This window comes from Somniosus microcephalus, chromosome 12 (genome assembly GCF_052327205.1).
Source record: "Somniosus microcephalus isolate GS21.2 chromosome 12, FLI_Smic_1.0, whole genome shotgun sequence".
In the NCBI taxonomy this organism is placed as follows: Eukaryota; Metazoa; Chordata; class Chondrichthyes; order Squaliformes; family Somniosidae; genus Somniosus; species Somniosus microcephalus.
The window spans coordinates 195,079,996-195,104,618 of record NC_140998.1 but is presented as its reverse complement, the minus strand read 5'-3'; the positions used below and the strand labels follow the sequence as shown (position 1 = coordinate 195,104,618).

Genomic DNA, 24,623 nt, shown 5'->3' with positions numbered 1-24,623 from the left:
GTTAAATATGACACCAAGGTTGTGAACAATGTGGTTCAGCATCAGACAGATGTTAGGGAGAGGGATGCAGTCAGTGGCGAGGGAACGGAATTTGTGGTGGGGACCGAAAACATTGGCTTTGGTCTTCCCAATATTTCATTGGAGAAAATTTCTGCTCATCCAGAACTGGATGTCGGATAAGCAGTCTGACAATTTAGAGGCCGTGGAGGGGTCAAGAGAAGTGGTAGTGAGGTAGAGCTGGGTGTCATCAGCGTACATGTGGAAACATTCGGATGATGTCGCCAAGGGGCAACATGCAGATGATTAATAAGAGGGGACCAAAGATCGATCCTTGGGGGACAGCAGAGGTCGTCGTCGTACGTGTCTTCACACTGTTCCCTTTGGGGAACTGTATGAAGTGGTGGAAGGATTTCTGGCCGCGTTAACGCTCCTTCCGTGACCGTAACAGCAGAGGTAAGGATGCGGGAGTGGGAAGAGAAGCCGTTGCAGGTGATTCTCTGTTTACGATGAGAATGATAAGAATGGATAGGATAGGAGGCTAGTGAATTCAGAGGCGAGAGCATGATGGATTGAGATGGAGCTGGAAATCAGAGAATGAGAAGTCGTTCGGTGCAGAGGCTGGGGGAGGAAAGCAGTGAAGATATCGTGGGAATAACATTTTTATGATACTTGGGTGGGCGTTAGAGAAAGAGAATTTAAAATGAGAGGTGAGAGGCATGGACTAGGGTGAGATGCTCAAAGGAGGAGAAAGTGCCGGAGGAGTAGGGGGACAGACCAAGGTGTGATTTGGTGATGGGAGCCACACCACCACCATGGCAGTCTGCGTGGAACAAGTGGTGGAAGGTATAGCCAGGCAGAGAGGCTTCATTTAACGATAAGGTGTCATCACCCCTCAACCAACTTTCCATCAGGGCCATGATGTTGATGCAATCATCCACGACATGCTCATGGATGGCAAGGGCCTTGTTCACAAGTGAATGGACATTCTGGAGGGAGATGTGGAGAGGGTCGGCGATGGCTGCCCCATTGCCAGCGTCCAGTGTCAGCACTGTGGGGATGAGTTGGCTGGGGAGGAGTTTGGCAACATTTGCCCCAGTGAGCATGTTGGGTGGGAAGGTCGGCGAGAGTCGGATGGGACAGTTGAGGTTGCTACTCGTAAGGAGGCAGCAACGAGTGCCTCGATGGGCCCTTCATAGGATGCCAAGAGAGGCACAGAGGGAATCTGTAAGCTTACCTAAGAAGGAAACAAACCTGGGATGGCGGCAGAGAGTAGGAAGGTCAAAGAGTAATGAAGGATTGGGGTAGGGATTTGGGAGGGCAGTGTATCCGAGAGAGGAGAGATGAAAGGGGGCATGACGACAGGAGAGAGCGGTCAGGGAGCGACAGAGAGCAAAGGAAAAGAGGGTGAGAAAGTGGAAATGTACTGAATGGCTCGGGTCCGGAGCGGTAGCCAAAGTGCACACATGAATGGACACGGGAAAAGCTCAGGTTACAGAGACCTGTTTAAATGTAGTAATTAATGGGATACATATTTCCTGGTAGCAGGGAATGCTCAATTATTCAACTTGAGCGACTCCAAGTAAGTTTTCTAATAACATAATGGCCCAGAAATTCGGGTCTCCACGGGTGAGTACGCATGGGGTACTCACCCGTAAGCCCAATGGAAGTGCCGGTTTCCTGCATGCACTGCGCATGCGCGGGAAACCGGCACTTCCCTTCCCCTGAAAGAAGGGGTTCAGAGTTCGAACGCGTGCGCCGGAGAGGCTGCGCATGCGCATCGAACTTACGATTTTTTTTGTAGGTTTTCCCGGGAGGGTAAGTCTCCAAAAGTTAGACATATGAAAAGCAGTCGCAAGGCCTGCTTTTTACAAGGTAAGTGGTGAATTAATTAAAATTAAAACATTTTTTCCACAGGTTTATTATTTTTAAATACTTTAATGAAAGGTAAGTTTATTTTTAGCTCCGTTAGAAAAAATAAAATCATTTTTTTCAAAAATTTTAATTATTGTTTAAAATAGTAATTTCACGTAATTTATAGTTTATTTAAAAATGTGATTTAAAAAAAAATTTATTTGAAGATTTAGTGATGTTTTCGGGCTTGTAGTGTTTATAAGTTTGACAGCCCTTCCTGTCAAACTTATGAATGAAGCATTCCCTGCTCCGATTGGCTCCCCATGGCCCACGTGATCCCAGGGGACGCATTGAACTAACTGCGCCCCTGGGATACGCAAGCACTGCGCACCGGCAGTTGGAGGAGGCCCAGGATCAGAATTCCACGGGGGCCCACAGCTCAACGGCCGGCGCGCAAGTTAAGTGCAGGTCAGGGGCTTACACGCGCGGGAAGCCCTCGACCCGAATTTCTGGGCCATTATTCAAAAAATATTTATATTTATAAAACTCATAAATATGGATTCTAGCTATGTGATAAATATTTTATTTTCCCTGACATTGGGCAGTCAAAAAATATTTATATTTATAAAAATGGATACTAACTATATAAGTATTCAATTTTCCCTGAAATTGGGCAGTCTCAAGTCAAGCAAGGTTAGAGAATGGGGGAATGACTGGACCAAGGTGTGGAAGAGAGAATGAGAGAGGGGGGAATGGGAGAGTGTAGCACTGCCTCCATAGAGGGTGGGGGTGGGAACAATGGCTTAGCCGCCTTGGAGTTTATGGGGAACAGCCTCAATCAGTGGTGTGGGGAGAAACACGACCTCAGTGAGGGATTGGGGAATATTGCTTCAGCTGAGGGGGGCAAGGGTGTGTAACACTGTCTCAATGGAGGTGTGGGGAACAATGTCTCAGTGGGGCGGGGGTGTAACACTGTCTCAATGGAGGTGTGGGGAACAATGTCTCAGTGGGGTGGGGGTGTAACACTGTCTCAATGGAGGTGTGGGGAACAATGTCTCAGTGGGGTGGGGGTGTAACACTGTCTCAATGGAGGTGTGGGGAACAATGTCTCAGTAGGGGTGGAGGTGTAACACTGTCTCAATGGAGGTGTGGGGAACAATGTCTCAGTGGGGTGGGGGTGTAACACTGTCTCAATGGAGGTGTGGGAAACAATGTCTCAGTGGGGTGGGGGTGTAACACTGTCTCAATGGAGGTGTGGGGAACAATGTCTCAGTGGGGTGGGGTGTAACACTGTCTCAATGGAGGTGTGGGGGACAATGTCTCAGTAGGGGTGGGGGTGTAACACTGTCTCAATGGAGGTGTGGGGGACAATGTCTCAGTGGGGTGGGGGTGTAACACTGTCCCAATGGAGGTGTGGGGAACAATGTCTCAGTAGGGGTGGGGGTGTAACACTGTCTCAATGGAGGTGTGGGGGACAATGTCTCAGTGGGGCGGGGGTGTAACACTGTCTCAGTGGAGGTGTGGGGAACAATGTCTCAGTGGGGTGGGGGTGTAACACTGTCTCAATGGAGGTGTGGGGAACAATGTCTCAGTAGGGGTGGGGTGTAACACTGTCTCAATGGATTTGTGGGGGACAATGACTCAGTAGGGGTGGGGGTGTAACACTGTCTCAATGGAGGTGTGGGGACAATGTCTCAGTGGAGTGAGGGTGTAACACTGCCTCAATGGAGGTGTGGGGAACAATGTCTCAGTAGGGGTGGGGGTGTCACATTGCCTCAATGGAGGTGTGGGGGACAATGACTCAGTAGGGGTGGGGTGTCACATTGCCTCAATGGAGGTGTGGGGAACAATGTCTCAGTAGGGGTGGGGGTGTAACACTGTCTCAATGGAGGTGTGGGGGACAATGTCTCAGTGTGGTGAGGGTATAACACTGTCTCAATGGAGGTGTGGGGGACAATGTCTCAGTGGGGGTGTGGGTGTAACACTGTCTCAATGGAGGTGTGGGGGACAATGTCTCAGTGGGGTGGGGGTGTAACACTGTCTCAATGGAGGTGTGGGGACAATGTCTCAGTAGGGGTGGGGGTGTAACACTGTCTCAGTGGAGGTGTGGGGGACAATGTCTCAGTGGGGTGGGGGTGTAACACTGCCTCAATGGAGGTGTGGGGACAATGTCTCAGTGGGGTGGGGGTGTAACACTGTCTCAATGGAGGTGTGGGGGACAATGTCTCAGTGGGGGTGGGGGTGTAACACTGTCTCAATGGAGGTGTGGGGAACAATGTCTCAGTGGGGTGGGGGTGTCACATTGCCTCGGCAGGCATTAGAAAATATCACGTTGGAGGCAATATGTGAAAACATTACTAGATGTAGGGGGTGGGGCTGTATTTCCGTGTCCAAAAATATGATAACCTCTATCAGCCTCGGCTCAGTATTTTGCACTCTCACCTCGGAGTCAGAGGTTGTGGGTTCATGTCCCACTCCAGAGACTTGAGAACATAATCCAGGCTGACACTGCAGTGCTGTACTGAGCGAGTGCTGCACTGTCAGAGGTGTCATCTTTCAAACCGGGCTAAACTGTGTCCTTGTCAGCCTGTTAAGTTGGACAAGAACAATCTCATTACCAGACCATTTATCTCATTGCTGTTTGTGGGATCTTGCTGTGTGGAACCTGTGCTGCTGAATTTGCAAACAGAATGACAGCGATCGCTCTTCTCAAAGTGACTCAATGGTGTAAAGGACTTTGGGCCATCCCAAGTACATCCAACGCTCGATGTGAGAGCAATTCGTTCTTCAGCTGGAAATAGGATGATGAGTTTTAAGGGGGCAGTTCCTGACCTCAGGGCCTATTCTACTGTGGATAACAACCATTGTCTGAGAGACAACAGTGAGACCAACTGAGGATCATTGACACACCAAAGAGTCACTGTATAGGGATCAGGAGGGGAGACACTTGCTGAATTCATCCCTTCCCAGTCCAAGAGTACTGAGGGTAACTATCCCACCTCACCCACTGTCCAGGTAGGGAAACTGGGAACCGTTAAAGCAGATAAAAAACTTAGTTGCACCTCAAGCCTTCATCTGCTCTCTATCCTCTATTAGAACATAAAAGTCACAAGTCAGTCAATTATCATAGAACCATACTGCACAGCAGGAGGCCATTTGGGCCATCATGTCTGTGCCGGCTCTTTGCAGAGTTATCCGATTAGTACCACTTCCCTGCTCTTTCCCCATAGCCTGCAATGTTTTCCTTTTCAAGTATATATCCAATTCTCTTCTGAAAGTTATTATTGAAGCTGCTGCCAGCACCTTTCAGGCAGTCCGTTGTAGATCATAACAACTCGCTGCATAAAAAGACATTTCCTCATCTCTCCTGACTTTTTTGCCAATTATCTTTGTCCTCTGCTGTGCAGATTCTATGATAATTGACTGACTTGTGACTTTTATGTTCTAATACAGGATAGAGAGCAGATGAAGGCTTGAGGTGCAACTAAGTTTTGTATCTGCTTTAACGGTTCCCAGTTTCTCTGCCTGGCAGTCCATTGCAGATCATAACAACTCGCTGCGTAAAAAGATTTTACCTCATCTGCCCTGACTTTTTATCTTTGGCCTATGGTTCCTGACCCTCCTGCCAGTGGAAACAGTTTCTCTCTATCTACTCTTATCAAAACCCCACATAATTTTGAACATCTCTATTAAAAATGCTCTTAACCTGCTCTGCTCTAAGGAGAACAACCCCAGCTTCTTTAGTCTCTATACATAACATAAGAACATAAGAGTTCTGACGAAGGGTCATCGACCTGAAACATTAACTCTGTTTCTCTCTCCACAGATGCTGTCTGACCTGCTGAGTATTGCCAGCATTTTGTGTTTTTATGTTATATTATATAAGAACATAAGAATTAGGAGCAGGAGTCGGCCATACAGCCCCTCGAGCCTTCTCCACCATTCAATAAGATCATGACTGATCTTCAACCTCAACTCCACTTTCCTGCCTGATCTCCATAGCCCTTGATTCCCCATGATTCCAAAAATCTATCTCAGCATTGAATATACTCAATGACTCAGCATCCATAGCCCTTTGGGGCAGAGAATTCTAAAGATTCACAACTCCCCGAGTGAAGAAATTGCTCCTCATCTCAGTCTTAAATGGCCGACCCCTTATCCTGAGACTATGCCCCCTAGTTCTCGACTGTCCAGCCAGGGGAAACAGCCTCTCAGTCTACCCTACAATCGCCCTCAGAATCTTATATGTTTCAATGAGATCACCCCTCATTCTTCTAAACTCCAGTGTATAGGCTCAATCTACTCAATCTCTCCTCATAGGATAACCTGCTCATCCCAGGAATCAATCCAGTGAACCTTTGTTGCACCGCCTCCAAGGCAAGTATATCCTTCCTCAGATAAGGTGACCAAAACTGTGCACAGTACTCCAGGTGTGGTCTCACCAAAGCCCTGCACAATTGTAGCAAGACTTCCTTAATCTTGTACTACAGCCCCTTTGCAATAAAGACCGTCTTGCCATTTGCCATCCTAATTGCTTGCTGTACCTGCTTGCTAACTCTGTGCTTCCTGTATAAGGACACCTAAATCTCTCTGAACACGAACATTTAATAGTTTCTCACCATTTAAAATATATTCTGTTTTTCTATTCTTCCTACCAAACTGAATAACCTCAGATTTCCTCACATTATACTCCATCTGCCACCTTATTGCCCACTCACTTAACCTGTCTATACCCCTTTGCAGGCTCTTTGTGCCCTCCTCACAGCTTACTTTCCCACCTAGTTTTGTAACGTCAGCAAACCTGGATAAATTTCACTCGGTCCCTTCATCTAAGTCATTCATATAAATTGTGAATAACTGAGGCCCAAGTACTGAAAGGCTTTGACATTCCTTCTAAAGTGCAGTGCACAGATTGGGGAACAATACTCTAGCTGTGGCCTAAACAGTGATTTATAAAGGTTTACCATAATTTCCTTGCGTTGGTACTACATGCCTCTATTGATAAAGCCTAGGGTCACAAATGATTTATTAATAGCCTTAACAATATGCCCTGCCACCTTCAAAGATTTGAGTATGTGAATCCCAAGGTGTCTGCTCCTGCACCCACTTTAAAATGTTATCATTTAATTTATGTTGCCTCTCCTCAGTTTTCCTTCCAAAATGCATCACTTCACACTGCTCTGCATTAAATTTCATCTCCCATGTGACTGCCCATGTCATTACTCTATCTACATCTTCCTGAAAACTTCTACTATCCTTTTCACTGTTTACTACGTTTCCAAGCTTTGTGTCATCTGCAAACATTGAAATTATGCCCCCAGTAGTCAAAGTCCAGATCATAAATATGTATCAGAAAGAGCAGGGGTCCTAATACTGGCCCCTGGGGGATACCACTGTATACTTCCCTCCAGTCTCATAAACAACCATTCAGCACTACTCTTTGCTTTCTGTCTCATGGCCAATTTTGAATCAACGCTAACATTCCCCCTTTGATCCCATGGGCTTCAATTTTGTGAACAAATTTATTACATCGCACTTTATCAAACACCTTTGAGACTGTAACAGAAAACAAATGATACTTTGGCTATAGTTCCCAATTTTGGTTCTTGTTTTGCCACCGACATTGTGGTCCATTTGATACCGAGTTCCTTGGCATATTCATCACCATACCAGACCAGCAGCTCGCACCGAGGAGGAACAGGCTTGCAGGTCCTGTAATAAATTTTGCTGCAGTGCTGAAAGGCTACAAGGTTCTGCTCCTTCTCCTGTCTGGCACAGTTAACAAACCTGGAACATAACATACAAATTGTAAGTGTAAATGAATTCACTCTCTTCTGTATAAGGTAAAAACACACAGTTTATTATATGAAGTGCTTCGGGAGAAGAGTTTAAAGACTCCGCAGTCTAGTAACCCTCTTCTCGCTGTCACAGTGGTAGCGAAACTCCTTTTATACATTTTATGAGCCGGATAAGCAAAATATTACACACAAATGTCTTCACTCAATCACGTTCCCTTAGCAACAATTCCCTTGTCCAATTATACACTTTCAATACCAACTTAATAATAGTTTGTGCCTTAAGCTGAGTTTGTTTTGTCTTAGGCTGAGTTTGTTTTGTTACTTCCTTGGTGGACTTCATGTTGTTCTGCACATACACAGTTTGATTGCTGACATTACTTGCCGCACTCAGATCGGCGGAGCCATTTCACTTCTTACAGTCCCTCCTGTTGGTCCCTGGCCAAACCCAATTGGCCCGGGGAACCATTCTGATATGATTAGTTCTTGTATCCCATTGCTTGTATCGATCATTCTTTTCTGGTTGTATTCGGAATCTTTTAGATGAACAAGTCAGTTCGTCCTTGATAAACTTTTACAACCGGGGCTGCAGGAGCAACATGTTTGGCCATCTGGGTACAGCAACATTTCAACAATAAAAACATACAATATATCACGATTACTATTACAAAGAACAATGTCAGTCCCTGTACCAGTGAGGTCCCAAGCGATCCCAACCAACCAGTCGCCCAATTCCACAGGGTCGAGGTAAGTGGTTGTTTGAGTTTCTCCACTTCCTTCCTTATGTGCTCGGCCAAGTTCTTAATTTTCTCTGATTTGTGTGGGATATATGTGCAACATTCAGTCCCTATTAGCACACACATGCCCCCTTCTTTGGCTAATAAATAATCTAAGGCCATTCTGTTCTGTAAGGCCACTGTACGGAGTGCCACCATTTCTGCTCTAATGTCACTGACAGCCTCGGCTGTATCATTGGCTGTGGTTTCTAATACCTTCTCCAGCCTTCTCATCTCGTCCATGGTCAGTCCTACCCCCAACGGGGCTAGCAGGACACCAAAGAATCATTGAGACGTAGTCAGGTCTCTTTTCTGCACATGATTTCCCTGTACTTGTGAGAGGTGGTCCACAAACCTAGTATAGGGGACTACGTAGCCTAGGTAGCAAGACCCAATCCAGGTCGGTGGCAACCATGGGTATGCTTTGTGACCACAGATAAAGTAAGTACCATTATATGAGGTGAGATTTTGAACTACAGACTCACGGACTCTCCATCTCCATCTGATCCCTTCCATATCCTTTCCACTTGTTTTGTTTAGAACATTTGTTAGTTCAAAGAAACCCTGCCCCCAGTTCTGTGTCCTATTAATCTTCGTAACACTAAAAGACAGGGTACAATTACTATGTCCCACTGCTTGTCCTCCTGTTTCATTTCTACTTAAACATATTGTCCCCTGTGGCCTTCCAGCTCCCGAGGTGTTATCTGAATCATTAAAATCACTACTGCCATTTCGGCGCATGACCCATTCAGCCATCTCTGATGCATTAAAGGGGATGGGTCTCAAGGGGATGCCTCCCCTCGAGTGGATGGGCACATGTGCACATACCCAACATCCCTTTGTTTTTCCTGCTTGCGCTGCAGATTGGTACGACATATACAAAAAGGTATTTACATTTAGTTCTCTGGGGTTTCTCTTATTGCTCTCCGGCTCTGGAGCCTGCCTCAGTATTAACAGACAGACCCCCAATAAACACGTACATAACACCAAAATTAATTTTACCATTTTTACATCAAATTATATCCACACTTATAGAAATTAACAATGTTCAAAAAGGCGTCCTTGTGTCAATTTCTTCTTCAGCCGTCTCCCTGGTGAAGATTTATTCTGAAAGGCTGGACAGACATAATTATCTGGACGGTGATCAAATCGTCATGCTATGCTTACACTATGTTTTTGTCCTTGTATATCTCTCCCCGCTGTTGGTCATGATATGAGCCAGTATTTTTCGCAACAAGGACAACGTGGCCCATACGTTTAATCGGGGTTGTACACTTTCAACTGTGTCCAATGTTTCCATCTACCCACCCCCTTGATGTCAACACAGGCACAGGTATCCCCGCTGATGATGACTTGATAAGGTCCTGACCATTTTGGGGCAAAACCGGGTTTACCAGGTAAAACTTTTACCATGACTTGACTTCCCACGGGAGGGACAGCCGGAAACTCTAGCAGACTTGTTTTGTCATCTGCCGCAGCCTGCTTATCTCTAATTTGTTGTTGCATTTCTTTTAATTGGTTGCTTAGTTCGAGGACATAGCAGCGCAGCCTATCCTTTAAAGGCCCTACATCAGTTCCTCTGATAACTATACCTTCTGGGAGTAACATTGCCCTCCCAGTCATTAGCTTGTATGATGTTAAACCGGTGGTACGATTTGGGGTAGCCCACAGTTTCATTAGGATGATGGGCAGTACATCTACCCATGTTTTTCCCATGTCACGGATTGCCTTTGCGAGTGCCGTCTTTAGGGTGCGATTCCTGCATTCTACCATCCCAGAACTTTGGGGGTGGTAGGGAATATGAAACTTCTGTTTTATTCCCATGAGTCCACACATTGCCTTCATGATCGCTCCAGTGAAATGGGTTCCCTGATCGGAGTCAATTTGGAGGGGCATTCCCCATCTAGGGATAATTTCCTCTGCCAAAATACGTGCCTAGTGGTAGCGGTGCAATTGCGGGTTGGGAAAGCCTCGACCCATCGAGTGAACTGGTCGATAATGACCAGGCAATACTGTTTCCCCCTTGACGGGGGGAGCGGACCCGTGAAATCGATCTGGATATTTTCCCAGGGTCCCCTGGGACGTGGCTGGTGCGCAAGTCGTATTTTGACCGGGCGACCTGGATTATGCTGGGCGCATGTAACACAGCGTTGGCAGTGTTTGGCCATGTCCCGCCCCATAGTCACGACTGCTTTCCCCCTTTCACTGTTTTATCATCATTATACGTCCCTTGTTTGGTGAGGATCATCCCAGGGCCGCCTGGACTGCCATTTTGAAGGGGTCGTAAGCAACCCTTTGATTCGCCCTATCTGCATTTAGGTTAAGTAATGCCCACTGTCCACTTCGGAATCCTCCCTGGTCTCCAGGCCCTCCTACATCTCTCCATTTGTCCGCAGGATATTTGGCTCTGACCAATTGAAGTATATCCCGGGGAGGCAGGTCGTGGATGTCCCACATTTCCTCAAGTTCCCTCCAAAATTCCATATTAGTACAACAGGGCTTTAATGTCCCCAAATCTTTTAGTATCGTTTGCTTCTCCAGAGGACTAAAGGCTTGGTATTTTGCCGTGGGGGCTGCTAGCATCCCTCCTCTCTTGAGGGGTGCTATCTTTGTCCCCTGTTTTGTAGTTTCATCCTCACTATCACTATCTTCTACCGGCGGTGCTGATGCCACCAGGGCGTAAGGGTTGGTTTTTCATCTTTAGATTCGGAACCCTGTATTCCTACAGGGGCGCAAAGGTGTGTCTGTTTTTCATTCCAATACTCGGACTTCTCATCCTCATGGTGACCGAATCGTCCCCTCCCCATTAATTGACTCTCTAATTCCTGGATCCTCTCGTTTTTACTTGCAAGTCTAGTGTGAAGTCTCTGTACCTTATACGTTAATGCAACTAACTGGTGAACTAGTATCACCCCCACCTTCTTTCCCTTTTTCTGTTTTTGTCCTTCACACCATTCTCTTTGGGCTTTCGGATTCTGGAGCGGGTCCCACCCCTCCTTTCTCATCTTATCAACTAAACCCTTCCGGTCATCTGCATAGAACCTAGTAAGGGATCCTGCTGGTCCCCATTCTATTTCTTTCTCCGACACCATTATGTAGTCCAACTTACAGTCTCACCAATGCTGAGTTCCTCTACGCGGGTTCTTGATGCCTATTAGGGATTTCAAGGGTTTGTTAGTCACAATCCTTCTGACATCACGATCCTTTAGAGACCAAGCTCAATCTCTACATCTACTTGATCCTGGCCATTACATGGGGCCCAATCGCCCTCTTAATTCCGGCTCAGGCTAGATGAACGAGATGTTGGCTCTACCTTGTCCTCTGTCGATCGCATGACCCATTCAGCCATCTCTGATGCATTAAAGGGGATGGGTCTCAAGGGGATGCCTCCCCTCGAGTGGATGGGCACATGTGCACATACCCAACATCCCTTTGTTTTTCCTGCTTGCGCTGCAGATTGGTACGACATATACAAAAAGGTATTTACATTTAGTTCTCTGGGGTTTCTCTTATTGCTCTCCGGCTCTGGAGCCTGCCTCAGTATTAACAGACAGACCCCCAATAAACACGTACATAACACCAAAATTAATTTTACCATTTTTACATCAAATTATATCCACACTTATAGAAATTAACAATGTTCAAAAAGGCGTCCTTGTGTCAATTTCTTCTTCAGCCGTCTCCCTGGTGAAGATTTATTCTGAAAGGCTGGACAGACATAATTATCTGGACGGTGATCAAATCGTCATGCTATGCTTACACTATGTTTTTGTCCTTGTATATCTCTCCCCGCTGTTGGTCATGATATGAGCCAGTATTTTTCGCAACAAGGACAACGTGGCCCATACGTTTAATCGGGGTTGTACACTTTCAACTGTGTCCAATGTTTCCATCTACCCACCCCCTTGATGTCAACACAGGCACAGGTATCCCCGCTGATGATGACTTGATAAGGTCCTGACCATTTTGGGGCAAAACCGGGTTTACCAGGTAAAACTTTTACCATGACTTGACTTCCCACGGGAGGGACAGCCGGAAACTCTAGCAGACTTGTTTTGTCATCTGCCGCAGCCTGCTTATCTCTAATTTGTTGTTGCATTTCTTTTAATTGGTTGCTTAGTTCGAGGACATAGCAGCGCAGCCTATCCTTTAAAGGCCCTACATCAGTTCCTCTGATAACTATACCTTCTGGGAGTAACATTGCCCTCCCAGTCATTAGCTTGTATGATGTTAAACCGGTGGTACGATTTGGGGTAGCCCACAGTTTCATTAGGATGATGGGCAGTACATCTACCCATGTTTTTCCCATGTCACGGATTGCCTTTGCGAGTGCCGTCTTTAGGGTGCGATTCCTGCATTCTACCATCCCAGAACTTTGGGGGTGGTAGGGAATATGAAACTTCTGTTTTATTCCCATGAGTCCACACATTGCCTTCATGATCGCTCCAGTGAAATGGGTTCCCTGATTGGAGTCAATTTGGAGGGGCATTCCCCATCTAGGGATAATTTCCTCTGCCAAAATACGTGCCTAGTGGTAGCGGTGCAATTGCGGGTTGGGAAAGCCTCGACCCATCGAGTGAACTGGTTGATAATGACCAGGCAATACTGTTTCCCCCTTGACGGGGGGAGCGGACCCGTGAAATCGATCTGGATATTTTCCCAGGGTCCCCTGGGACGTGGCTGGTGCGCAAGTCGTATTTTGACCGGGCGACCTGGATTATGCTGGGCGCATGTAACACAGCGTTGGCAGTGTTTGGCCATGTCCCGCCCCATAGTCGCGACTGCTTTCCCCCTTTCGCTGTTTTATCATCATTATACGTCCCTTGTTTGGTGAGGATCATCCCAGGGCTGCCTGGACTGCCATTTTGAAGGGGTCGTAAGCAACCCTTTGATTCGCCCTATCTGCATTTAGGTTAAGTAATGCCCACTGTCCACTTCGGAATCCTCCCTGGTCTCCAGGCCCTCCTACATCTCTCCATTTGTCCGCAGGATATTTGGCTCTGACCAATTGAAGTATATCCCGGGGAGGCAGGTCGTGGATGTCCCACATTTCCTCAAGTTCCCTCCAAAATTCCATATTAGTACAACAGGGCTTTAATGTCCCCAAATCTTTTAGTATCGTTTGCTTCTCCAGAGGACTAAAGGCTTGGTATTTTGCCGTGGGGGCTGCTAGCATCCCTCCTCTCTTGAGGGGTGCTATCTTTGTCCCCTGTTTTGTAGTTTCATCCTCACTATCACTATCTTCTACCGGCGGTGCTGATGCCACCAGGGCGTAAGGGTTGGTTTTTCATCTTTAGATTCGGAACCCTGTATTCCTACAGGGGCGCAAAGGTGTGTCTGTTTTTCATTCCAATACTCGGACTTCTCATCCTCATGGTGACCGAATCGTCCCCTCCCCATTAATTGACTCTCTAATTCCTGGATCCTCTCGTTTTTACTTGCAAGTCTAGTGTGAAGTCTCTGTACCTTATACGTTAATGCAACTAACTGGTGAACTAGTATCACCCCCACCTTCTTTCCCTTTTTCTGTTTTTGTCCTTCACACCATTCTCTTTGGGCTTTCGGATTCTGGAGCGGGTCCCACCCCTCCTTTCTCATCTTATCAACTAAACCCTTCCGGTCGTCTGCATAGAACCTAGTAAGGGACCCTGCTGGTCCCCATTCTATTTCTTTCTCCGACACCATTATGTAGGCCAACTTACAGTCTCACCAATGCTGAGTTCCTCTACGCGGGTTCTTGATGCCTATTAGGGATTTCAAGGGTTTGTTAGTCACAATCCTTCTGACATCACGATCCTTTAGAGACCAAGCTCAATCTCTACATCTACTTGATCCTGGCCATTACATGGGGCCCAATCGCCCTCTTAATTCCGGCTCAGGCTAGATGAACGAGATGTTGGCTCTACCTTGTCCTCTGTCGATCGGTCAGAAACTTATCTATTCCTCCTCGACATTTATCGCTACCACATTAGGTCTTATCAACTCATACTTCACACTTTACACCAAACTGTGTCTCCTTACCTATCACAGACCCTTTGATTCTTGATGCTCCGGTACCATTGGATCCACCCCTCTTCCGGGTGACTCAATTTCCGGGTGGTCAAAAATTTGACTTACACCCGTGTTCACCGATGCGGAGCGGACCTCGGCCCCAGAGCATCCTGCCGACTACGCCAATTGTAAGTGTAAATGAATTCACTCTCTTCTGTATAAGGTAAAAACACACAGTTTATTGTGAGGGTGCCTGTCAGTTCCTTCAGTAACCCCTAGATGGCACCTTCACTGGTTGGTTCATCTTTTTGCGAGATAAATAAGTTAAACAAATAAACTGTAAACAAAACTCTAATAACCCTTTAAATAAAACTTAACAAATCAAATTAAAATTTGGTTGTTTGAACTAATTATGCACTCCAGTCCCCGCGGCGCCCACCGGTCACGAAATTGCTCGAGCGCGCCGGTGGACACCACGTGCTCCATCTCTAGGGCCACCCGGGCGCAAACATGGCCACGGAAGAGAGGGAGGCAATCCGGTCGGACGACCCCCTCGACCGCCCGCTGCCTGGACCAATTAATGGCCTTCTTGGCCAGGCCCAGGAGCAGACCCACGAGGAGGTCCTCCAACCTGCCCGCTCCCCTCCGCACCAGGTGACCGTAGATCAAGAGCGTGGGACTGAAGTGCAACCAAAACTTGAGGAGCAGCCCCTTCATTAATGAAAGAGGGGCTGCAACATCTCACACTCACTATATGCGTGAAACACGGACTCCTTCAGACCGCAAAACAAACAGGCGGCCTGGGAGTCCGTAAACAAACTTAAGAGTCTATTGCACGGGATTGCTCTGTGCAACACCCTCCAGGCCAAGTCCCCAATAGAACAAGGGAGGACTCCCGCATAGAGAGCCCCCCATTGGGGACCTCTGCCTCCGTCGGAAGGTAAGACGGCACGCCACGGCGTGTCCGGACGGCAGGCGAAGATGGCAAAGTGGAAGGTGTGCAGGAGCAGCCCGTACAGGAAACACCTCCGTGCGGAATGAAAAGGCACGGAGGGCATTTCCTCGAGACGGCTCAGGTTGTGAGGCGCCGATCCCCGAGGGGCGTTTCGGGGCAGGGCGCCGATAAGGAACTCCGTCCGAACGGGGGTAAGCTCGGACAGAATCGCCCCAAGCACCTGAGCCGCCTCGATACACCTCGTGGCGCCGGGGGGGCAGCATCGCTTTCACTGCCCCGATGGCATTGGCCGCGAGCCGGACGCTGTTCCAGGACATGCGCCGCACCAACTCCTCTGGCGCCATCCAGCCCGCTCCTCCGCCATCGAGTAGGTCCCCGACTCTAGTCAACCTGGCAGGCACAGCCCTGCGCTCCACCAGCCACCCGAACCCGCGGACGTGGAGGTGCGGATTCCTGAACAGCGGCTCCCGGAGGACAGCCGCCATTCCTGACGGGGGAGAGCTCCGCCTGGAGGCGACGCAGCTCCAAACCCATAGTAGTTCCTGGTAGAAGACAGGCAGCTCCCGCAGGCTGGCATGCCTGCCGCTCAGTTCCAAAAACAGGAGCTGCATGTCGTAATTGAGGCCGTGCAGCTGGCGGAAAAAATACGTCGCCAGCGCACACCATCTCGGAGGATTCTCGACGTACAGGTATCTCTGCAGCGTCTGAAGACGGAAAGTCGCAGCCTGGGTGCAGAGGCACACCAACGCCTGACCGCCCTCCCTAAGCGGGAGACTCAGAACCGCGGCAGAGACCCAGTGCTTCCTTTTGTCCCAGAAGAAGTCGATGAGCTTCTTCTGTATCTTGGCGACAAACGCAGGGGGAGGGATCAAAGTGACGAACCGGTACCACAACATGGCGGCCACCAGTTGGTTTATGACCATCGCTCGACCCCTGTAGGACAACACTCGGAGCAATCCTGTCCAGCGTCCTAAGCGAGCGGTGACTTTGGCCTCCAACTCTTGCCAGTTCACCGGCCAGGCATCCTCGGCAGGGCTGAGGTAGACTTCCAAGTAGAGGAGGTGTGTAGTGCTCCAGGCAAAGGGCCTGAACTCCTCCGGCAGGGAGTCCACCCGCCACTGACCCACCAGGAGTCCGGAACATTTCTCCCAGTTGATCCTGGCGGAGGATGCGTCCGAGTAAATCTGCTGGCATTCCCGCATCCTCCGCAAGTCAACGGGATCCGTGACCATGAGGAGCACGTCATCAGCGTAAGCCGAGAGGACTACCTCCACGCCCGGCCCTTGCAGAGCCAGTCCCGCCAACCTCTTCCGCAAGAGGCGCAGGAAAGGCTCTACGCAAATGGCATATAACTGGCCGGACATGGGGCATCCCTGATGCACCCCCCTCCCGAAGCGAAGGGGCACCATCAAGGACCCGTTAACTTTAATCAGACACTCCGCGGCAGCGTACAGAAGTCGGATCCGGGCGACAAAATGCGTCCCGAACCTGAATGCGCGCAGAGTCCCGAAAAGATACTCGTGATCCACCCTGTCGAACGCCTTCTCCTGATCCAGGGAAAGGAAGGCGACTGACAGACCAGCCCTCTGGGAGTGGTGGAACAGGTCCCGGACCAGATGGATGTTATCATAGATGGTCCGGCCCGGGACCGTGTAGGACTGGTCGGGGTGGATCATGTGGGCCAGCACGGCGCCAAGGCGAACAGACATGGCCCTGGCAAAGATTTTGTAATCCGTGCTGAGGAGGGAGACCGGGCGCCAGTTCTTAAGGAGGCGGAGATCACCCCTCTTAGGCAGCAGGACAATCACCGCCCTGCGCCAAGAGAGGGGCATCTCCCCGGTCGCCAAACATTCCCCCAGGACCCGCGCGTAGTCGCCCCCCAGGACGCCCCAGAATGCCCTGTGGAACTCCACGGTCAGCCCGTCCAGCCCCGGGGACTTCCCCCTAGAGAGCTGGCGGAGGGCGCCGGACAGCTCCTCCAAACTCAGAGGAGCGTCCAATTTTTCGGCGCCCTCCAGGCCGACCTTCGGCAGGTCCTCCCACAAAACTCTGCGCGCGTCCTCGCTGGACGGATCCGGAGAGAACAGAGCCCCGTAATAGGCGCGGGTTTCCGCGCGGATTCCCTCCGGATCCGAGACCAGAGATCCGTCGTCGGCCAGCAGCTCCAAGAGCTGCTTACGGACCCCCCGTCTTTTTTCCAGCGAGTAGAAGAAGGGGGAGCCGCGGTCCAGTTCCCGCAGGAACTGGATCCGCGACCTCACGTACGCGCCTCGTGACCCGACAAGCTGCAGGTCCTTCAGCGCGCCCTTCTTCTCTTCGTACACCAGCCGCAGGGCCGGGTCCACGACGACTTGGCCGAGACGGGACTCCAGGTCGAGCACCTCCTTCTCCAACTGCCCGACCCGGGCCTCCCGCCTCTTGGTCGACCCCTTCGCGTACTCCTGGCAGAAGAGATGGATGTGAGCCTTGCCCACATCCCACCATAGCCTCAAGGAGGGGAAGCCCCCCTGCTTCCTTCTCCAGCCGGCCCAGAACCGACTAAACGAATCCCGGAACCGTGCGTCCTCCAGCAGCAGATTGTTAAAGTGCCAATACGCGGACCTCCCCCGTGCGCGCGGCAGAACGAGCTCCGCCCACACCAGGTGGTGGTCCGTGCACGGCACCAGCTGCATGGAAGCCGCCGGAACGCAGGAGACGTATGCCCGGGAAATGTAAAGGCAGTCGATCCTGGACGCTCCTCTCCCAGACCTCGCGCAAGTGAAGGCGCTGGAGTCGGGATGGAGATTTCGCCAGACGTCCACCAAGTCGAGGGACCTGACCAGGTCCCTCAACTTCTCCGTCGCCGCCGGGCAAGGCAGGGTGCCCGTGCGGTCCCTCGCCTTGAGGGTACAATTAAAATTCCCCCTGAGGATAACGCACTCGCCCGTGTCGATGGAGCCCAAAAGAGTGGACACTTCTTCAAAGAAGCGCGCCTGCTGTGCACCGGCCTGAGGGGCGTACACGTTCACTAGATGGAGCGGCACGCCCCCCAGGCGAACAGTGACCTGGAGCAAGCGGCCCGGCACGAGCTCCTTGAACCCCAAGATCTCCGGCTGAAAATGCGGGGCCAACAAGATAGCCACCCCACTGGAAACACTGGAGAGGTGACTCATGTTGACCCCTCCTTGCCACTCCAGGAGCCACGTGGCCTCGTCTCCCGGAACGGTGTGGGTTTCTTGCAGGAAGCACACCGCATACTTCCCGTCCCGAAGGACCGAAAAGTTATTAAATCTGCGGCTAGCTTCCCTGCTGCCGTTGATGTTGAGGCTGGCTATGGTTATCTTCATTTCAGAAGCATAAACCAACCCCTACTTATCACTAACGGGGGAAGGAAGGGTGGCTGCTAGTCGACCGCCACTTCCTTAGCAGCCCAGTGAGAAACAACCGGAACTGACGCAGCTCGAGTGGGTTCACGCCCGCGTCCTCGCCCATGGTCTTGTAGGCGACGCGGGCCGACCCGATGAGCAGCACCAGCCCCGACCATCTGTTGAGGGCCCGCCGGGTGCTGTGGTGACCCTGGCACTCGGCCACAAAGTCCCGGAGCTCCCTGATGGGAATAAGAATGAGGGGGGTCCCGGCGAGGGGCGCGAGGTCATCCATCGCCTCATCGGCGAAGGAATCTAAGTCCTCCTCCGCACCTACCACCGAGTCCCCGTCCTCCTCCGGGGGGTCGCCACTGGCAGCGGAACCGTCCGCCATGCAGTGCGCATCGGGCGGCCCGGCCGCGACGGCCGGCCCCGCCTCCGCCCGGATCCCACCCCCAGGATCGGTAGCGGAGGATTCCTCCCTGGGCTCCTCTAGGGGGGCCGGGCCAGAAGACGGCGGCGGTTCGGAGACCCCCTCCGCCCCAGGCACCGGGACGACCGGAGAAACCAGAAAGACGGGAGAATACGTGGACCCGGCCTCCTCCAAGTTGCCCGGCGCTGGAGACACAGACAGAAGGCCCTCCTCTGCTACGCCACCGGCCTCCGACCCAGCAGATGGGGTAAATTTTTGACAGACCTCGACGAAGTCGAGCAGCACCTGGGAAAAGTCCGGGCCGCTCTGGGCGAGCTCATCTTCCGCGAGCTCGCCTGACCCAGACCCCAAGCCGCCCGACCCGTCGAGGGGCAATTCCACCATTAAGGGGTCAATCCCCGCCGCGGGTTGTTCCGCTACCCCCCCCACGGGCAGGGTCTCGTCCCCATCCCCGGGAGGCACAGACTGGGCAGACGCCTCTGCCTCAGCCTCCCCAGGAACAGGCGACCCCTGCCGTTCGCCCGCGATGGTGTTAGCGGTGGGGTGGGGCGCAGTATCCGCGGCGGGCGATGACTCCCCCCGACTGGAGGGACCTTCCTCCTCCCGGTCCTCCTCCTCGTCCAGGGGGTCGCGCCTTCTCTTGAGCGCGGAGGGGTAGAGGGAGGCCTCCATTTCTTCAGGGGCCTCCCCTGCTCCCTGCGGTGGAGCGAGTTCTTCGGGTCCCCCGGGCCCGAGCCCGGCCGCAGGTTCTAGTGTACCCGCCTCGGCGGTCGCGGCCACGGGCTCAGGCATGAGGTCCCCCTCACCTCCGCACTCCGCGATCAGCGCGATGACGCGCTCGGGCGTCAGGGGCTCCAAATTAAGGGGGACGCCCTCCACGGGGGGACCCACCCTGCGGTTTTTGGTTTTGCACCGCGCCTTCTTTCCGACCGGACCTCCCTCCTCCCCCCCGCCGGAGGCCTGGATGGCGACGGCCTCCAACGACGACCGCACCCCGGTGCCATTTGTTTGGGAGGGGGCACGGCTAGACCTGGAGGGAGGAGCGGCGGCGGCGCCAGCCTTGGCCACGCCAGTCACCCTGGCGGCTTTGGAGGCGGTGCAGTTTTTCCGAACGTGCCCCACCTCCTTACAGGCGTGGCAGCGCACGCCATCCGTCGTCCAGAAGATGCGGTACGGGGTCCCCTCGTGGAGGACCGTGAAGGCCCCGTCCGTCTCCCCCTCCCGCGCCAGCTGGATAAAGGCCTGGCACCTGAAGGAGAAGACATGGCGAAGGCTGCTCTCCCGGAATCCGAGCGGGATCGGAGAAATCCCCGACCCCACCTCCCCAAGTTGGTATAAGTGGGGGAGGAGGAGCTCACCGGCGATAAAGGGCGGGACGTTTGATAGAACGACCCTCTGCGCGGTGGCCTCAAGAGGGTCCACCGGCAGGAAGGTCCCGCCCACGGTGAGCCCCTTGGCGATGGCCAGGGCCACCGCCCGCTCGGACTCCAGGAAGAATACAGCCTTCCCATACATTTTCGAGGCGGCCACTATGGCCGGAGGGCCGACAACCCCAACCATAGCCTTGACACACGCCTCGATGGTCATGTTGGGGTGGGTGTAGCTCTTCACCCCAAGCTTCTTAGTCATTAGCCGGAACGGCGACGGGGCAGCAGCAGCAGCGGGAGCAGCCGAGGCTTTGGCCGCCGCCACCGCATAAGTCATCGCTGGCCCCGTCACTGCCGAAGAAGTACTGGCCATAATGGGGTGGTTCTTAAAAAAGAGCTACACACACCCCAACTTTGTCACAGGCCTGGAGGTTTTTAATGGCCTCGGTAAAAGAGTCCTGAGCAGAGGGAGTGTAAATGTACTGGGCCACCTCTCCCCTTGATGGTATAAATTGGGAGTGGGCCCTTCCTTCCCTCTGCTCAATTGGTAATAATAAATGAGAAAAGAGGTGCCTTTTGGAGAGGCAGAGAGAGGACAAAGAGAGAGAGAGAGGGGGGGTGGGAAGGACAGGGGGGCCGCAAAGGCAGGGTCCCCACTTAAAGATGGTAGATGGTGGGTGGGTGTCGGCAGGGTGCACTCCCCCGATGGTAACACGCAAAGTCTTTAAGCTATAAGCTGGTCTTCGGGCAGGGGGAGAAGATGTCTTCGCCTGGGCAGGCCGGAGAACGCCCAAGGTCAGCCCACACCAGGTCTTCTCGATGTGCAGGAACAAGCTTCACCTGGGCAGGCTCCAGCCAACCCAGGCCAGGCTTTCGGCCCGTCTTCTTTTCCTCCCCCCGCCTAGAATGCAAAAGTCTTTTGGGGGGAATACACAGAGACACCCACCTGCAGATGTTAGAGTTGCAGCTCCTCCCCTCCTTCCAAGTGGAGCTGTTTGTATCCTCTCTCCCTCTCTCCCTCTCCTGGGCTGGAGGCCGAATTGGGAGGCAGTGCTGGAAAAGGCCTCTCCCGTTCTAAAGCTGGCCTCCTCCTCTGTCCTCCACTCCTTCCTCTCCAGGCACCTCTGTGGATGATGTAGATGGGTTGGTGTGGGTAGGTTGTAGTGGTGGTGGCCTGGGGTCACTCCTTCCTTCCACTCTACTCCCAGGCCAAGGCAACCACACTCTCCCCACAGCAGCAGGAGCAGCCGAGCAACACAACCTGCTCCTCTGACTGCAAGGAACAGACTGAGCTTGTGTGAGGGTGCCGGTCAGTTGCTTCACTAACCCCTAGATGGCACCTTCACTGGTTGGTTCCTCTTTTTTCGAGACAAATAAATTAAACAAATAAACTGTAAACAAAACTCCAATAACCCTTTAAATAAACCTTAACAAATCAAATTAAAATTTGGTTGTTTGAACTAATTATGCACTCCAGTCCCCGCGGCGCCCACCGGTCACGAAATTGCTCGAGCGCGCCGGTGGACACCGCGTGCTCCATCTCTAGGGCCACCCAGGCGCGAACATGGCCATGGAAGAGAGGGAGGCAATCCGGTCGGACGACCCCCTCGACCGCCCGCTGCCTGGACCAATTAATGGCCTTCTTGGCCAGGCCCAGGAGCAGACCCACGAGGAGGTCCTCCAACCTGCCCGCTACCCTCCGCACCGGGTGACCGTAGATCAAGAGCGTGGGACTGAAGTGCAACCAAAACTTGAGGAGCAGCCCCTTCAGATAATGAAAGAGGGGCTGCAACCTCTAACACTCACTATATGCGTGATACACGGACTCCTCCAGACCGCAAAACAAACAGGCAGCCTGGGAGTCCGTAAACAAACTTAAGAGTCTATTGCACGGGACTGCTCTGTGCAACACCCTCCAGGCCAAGTCCCCAATAGAACAAGGGAGGACTCCCGCATAGAGAGCACCCCATTGGGGACCTCCGCCTCTGCCGGAAGGTAAAATGGCACGCCACGGCGTGTCCGGACGGCAGGCGAAGATGGCAAAGTGGAAGGTGTGCAGGAGCAGCCCGTACAGGAAACCCCTCCGTGCGGAATGAAAAGGCACGGAGGGCATTTCCTCGAGACGGCTCAGGTTGTGAGGCGCCGATCCCTGAGGGGAGTTTCGGGGCAGGGCGCCGATAAGGAACTCCGTCCGAACGGGGGAAAGCTCGGACGGAATCGCCCCACGCGCCTGAGCCGCCTCGATACACCTTGTGGCGCCGGGGGGCAGCATCGCTTTCACCGCCCCGATGGCATTGGCCGCGAGCCGGACGCTGTTCCAGGACATGCGCCGCGCCAACTCCTCTGGCGCCATCCAGCCCGCTCCTCCACCATCGAGTAGGTCCCCGACTCTAGTCAACCTGGCAGGCACAGCCCTGCGCTCCGCCAGCCACCCGAACCCGCGGACGTGGAGGTGCGGATTCCTGAACAACGGCTCCCGGAGGACAGCCGCCATTCCTGACGGGGGAGAGCTCTGCCTGGAGGCGACGCAGCTCCAAACCCATAGTAGTTCCTGGTAGAAGACAGGCAGCTCCCGCAGGCTGGCATGCCTGCCGCTCAGTTCCAAAAACAGGAGCTGCATGTCGTAATTGAGGCCGTGCAGCTGGCGGAAAAAATATGTCGCCAGCGCACACCATCTCGGAGGATTCTTGACGTACAGGTATCTCTGCAGCGTCTGAAGACGGAAAGTCACAGCCTGGGTGCGGAGGCACACCAACGCCTGACCGCCCTCCCTAAGCGGGAGACTCAGAACCACGGCAGAGACCCAGTGCTTCCTTTTGTCCCAGAAGAAGTCGACGAGCTTCTTCTGTATCTTGGCGACAAACGCAGGGGGAGGGATCAAAGTGACGAACCGGTACCACAACATGGCGGCCACCAGTTGGTTTATGACCATCGCTCGACCCCTGTAGGACAACACTCGGAGCAATCCTGTCCAGCGTCCTAAGCGAGCGGTGACTTTGGCCTCCAACTCTTGCCAGTTCACCGGCCAGGCATCCTCGGCAGGGCTGAGGTAGACTCCCAAGTAGAGGAGGTGTGTAGTGCTCCAGGCAAAGGGCCTGAACTCCTCCAGCAGGCAGTCCACCCGCCACTGACCCACCAGGAGTCCGGAACATTTCTCCCAGTTGATCCTGGTGGAGGATGCGTCCGAGTAAATCTGCTGGCATTCCCGCATCCTCCGCAAGTCAACGGGATCCGTGACCATGAGGAGCACATCATCGGCGTAAGCCGAGAGGACCACCTCCACGCCCAGCACTTGCAGAGCCAGTCCCGCCAACCTCTTCCGCAAGAGGCGCAGGAAAGGCTCCACGCAAATGGCATATAACTGGCCGGACATGGGGCATCCCTGACGCACCCACCTCCCGAAGCGAAGGGGCGCCGTCAAGGACCCGTTAACTTTAATCAGACACTCCGTGGCAGCGTACAGAAGTCGGATCCGGGTGACAAAATGCATCCTGAACCCGAAGGCGCGCAGAGTCCCGAAAAGATACTCGTGTTCCACCCTGTCGAATGCCTTCTCCTGATCCAGGGAAAGGAAGGCGACCGACAGACCAGCCCTCTGGGAGTGGTGGACCAGGTCCCGGACCAGATGGATGTTATCATAGATGGTCCGGCCCGGGACCGTGTAGGACTGGTCGGGGTGGATCATGTGGGCCAGCACGGCGCCAAGGCGAACAGACATGGCCCTGGGAAAGATTTTGTAATCCGTGCTGAGGAGGGAGACCGGGCGCCAGTTCTTAAGGAGGCGGAGATCACCCCTATTAGGCAGCAGGACAATCACCGCCCTGCGCCAAGAGAGGGGCATCTCCCCGGTCGCCAAACATTCCCCCAGGACCCGCGCGTAGTCGCCCCCCAGGACGCCCCAGAATGCCCTGTGGAACTCCACGGTCAGCCCGTCCAGCCCCGGGGACTTCCCCCTAGAGAGCTGGCGGAGGGCGCCGGACAGCTCCTCCAAACTCAGAGGAGCGTCCAATTTTTCGGCGCCCTCCAGGCCGACCTTCGGCAGGTCCTCCTACAAAACTCTGCGCGCGTCCTCGCTGGGCGGATCCGGACAGAACAGAGCCCCGTAATAGGC

General features: G+C 52.6%; 1 protein-coding gene across 1 annotated transcript in view; it reads right to left on the bottom strand.

Annotated features, from left to right (window-relative positions):
* Nucleotides 1-7,391: 7,391 nt before the first annotated feature.
* Nucleotides 7,392-24,623, bottom strand: part of LOC147109843 (histone-lysine N-methyltransferase PRDM9-like) — a 43,474-nt gene continuing 26,242 nt past the window's right edge. Inside the window, exon 8 of the mRNA XM_086002398.1 lies at nt 7,392-7,638. Within this exon, the coding sequence (XP_085858524.1) occupies nt 7,392-7,638 (247 nt within the window). The remainder of the gene's footprint in view (nt 7,639-24,623) is intronic.